Genomic DNA, 2,504 nt, shown 5'->3' on the forward strand with positions numbered 1-2,504 from the left:
TTGTTTTGCATCCTCAACTATGATAGAGAATCGTAAAGTTACATGTTTGAGTTACAATTACTATATGGTGTTCAATGTCACAAATAATTATTAGCCACTCTTTGTTTGTTGTCTCAATTATTCATGAAAGGTGACCCCCAAGTATGGACCCAAGCAATTAGGAACACAGCTAAGATGACCTTGCAAAGAGAAAAACCATAAAAACCAAATCAATACTAACCTTGTAATCCAACAACTTTCAAAACAATTAGCATATCAAACATTAAAGCAACAAGGGGTGGTCTCTTTTGTTATGTTACAAAATTTTACACACACACACACGCACTCACTTTAACTTAGTGCATGTTTTGACAAATCTTATATTGATTTCGGCTGGTTAAAATATATTTTCTATCAACATATTTTGTAGAATCCACAAATAATTTCACTATTTGTTGCTTTTGAAGTATGTGAAAGATAATGCATGACTTATAAAGAGTGTAAGAATGTAAATACCTAATCAAGTTCCTGAAAATTCTTTTCTAAGAATATATCAATTAGTACTTAAGAAAGAAAGATAAATGTTGGTCGTTAGAGATTATTGTACCATACCCAAATTTGAGTATTTGATGGAAAAAAATATTTGTATAGAAATAACAAAAATTAAAATAAAAGTACTCGAAACCCATTGCTAGATTTATTATTGGAATTTGGGGTGAAAGATGACAAGATACCTTCGATCTCGTAAACAACTCACATGAAATAATACAAATAACGTTGTCACGGCCCAAGTCATGTGACTTTTTACCAAGTCGAAGAAGGCACAATATCACAATCCCAATCGAAAATTCACAATACATCACGAATTATTATTATTATTATTTTTTTAATTTCATATTTTTATGTAATATGGAGAAGGTGTGTCCAAGGCAGCAATTCTCTTTTCCTTCTTCAAACCCTTGTAGAATTTCTTAATGAACTCTTCAGCATCCTTATCCACTTGGTGGTTATTCTCCTCTGTATCCTTTAACGAAAATGGTGAATCTGTCACTCTCAACTGCCTCACCGCCGGGCTGACCCCGAATCCTGGGAGCATCGTCAATGGAGATACTTCCACCGCATCATAATGATTCAACATATCTAACATTCTTTGAACCACATTTATTTCTTCTACACAGTTGTGGCGGCGCTGGTGGCGGTTTTTGCTCTTGGAGTGGTAAACCGGGGGGTTGCTGCAGCTGAATTCGTACTCTCGGGGTGTCACGAACGACATGCTGATATCTTTGGAGCGGCAGGTGAGGGCGTAGTAGTAGTGGTGGTGGTGGTGGTCGAGCAAGAGGTTGCCGATGGCTATTCTTCCACGCTTTAAGAGCATATGTAGATCAAGCATTAGCTTACTCTTTGATATGCCTTTTCTCATCATGTGGAACACTATTCTCATTACGTTCCATAATTTCTTGGCTACCAATGGCGGACTAATTGGTTCAACTCCCATTATTTTTTTTATGAACCGAAAGAGAGAGAGAGAGAGAGAGAGAGAGAGAGAGAGAGATGTATGGTTGGTTTGGAGGGGAGAGATGAGAGGTAGGTGTACATATATAGATATAGGGGTGTATATATATATATATATATGTATATTGGTCCCTATGAGAAATTATTGGATGGCCCATAGTATATAGAATTAAGAATGCCAGTCGATCGATGGGGTTTTCTTTATGTTACTTCCTTTTTCTTGAGTTGGAAACAGAGAGATTGGTTGAGAGTTTAACACAGTTTGGCTGGAATCAATTGCAACACCTATTGTTGAAACGTTGAACTGCAGTTGGATTCCATCTTCTAATGTGACATGGGTCGATGATGGATGACACAAAGACTGATTATAGAGCCTTGTCAAGGTACTTCGAGGCCTCAGAAGGGGGCTTTTTTAGGAAAAATAATACTTATGTTGACGGAAATATAATAAAATTTCATATAAAATTTATTTTTCTTGCCTTCTGAAATTCAAAATTAATGATTAGATACGGAGATATCGGATATTTGGTTTTTTCACAGTCATTATCCCAATTATTTAGCACATCCCAACAATGATCTATCAAAAATAATTCAGTGTCCTAAATATAAGTCCGTTAACTATGAAATACTTAAACAAGAACTTCTGCGATTGGGGATGAAAAATGGAGATGATGAAGAAATGGAACAAGCTCATGCAGGATAAACAAGTATCCACAAGAACTTGCTAATAGTTATGGCATTCTTTGATAAACTTTCAATCTAACAAAAAATATTGTTTTTAAAGTTACAAATACTTGTTTCAGTAAATTTTTACCAAAGAGTAAATATTCTTGCTTCAATAAAAAATAAATTATTCAAAAATCTCATTGAAAATGAAATCATTTTCCAAAATGAAATTTCTCCCCCCAAAAATGCCCCGAAATGGATATTGTCTTCCTTTTTCTTCTTTAGCACGTTGAATTTGTTAACCAAAAAAAAAAAAAAAAAAAAAAAAAAAAAAAAAAGGGAGAGAG

General features: G+C 34.6%; 1 protein-coding gene across 1 annotated transcript; it reads right to left on the reverse strand.

The window, feature by feature from the left end:
* Positions 1 to 642: 642 nt before the first annotated feature.
* LOC111407883 lies at positions 643 to 1,549 on the reverse strand. Its single transcript, XM_023037579.1, has one exon. The coding sequence runs from the start codon at positions 1,472 to 1,474 to the stop codon at positions 872 to 874; it is 603 nt and encodes a 200-aa protein (XP_022893347.1). The 5' UTR covers positions 1,475 to 1,549; the 3' UTR covers positions 643 to 871.
* Positions 1,550 to 2,504: the final 955 nt, after the last annotated feature.

This window comes from Olea europaea, chromosome 13 (genome assembly GCF_002742605.1).
Source record: "Olea europaea var. sylvestris chromosome 13, O_europaea_v1, whole genome shotgun sequence".
NCBI lineage: Eukaryota > Viridiplantae > Streptophyta > Magnoliopsida > Lamiales > Oleaceae > Olea > Olea europaea.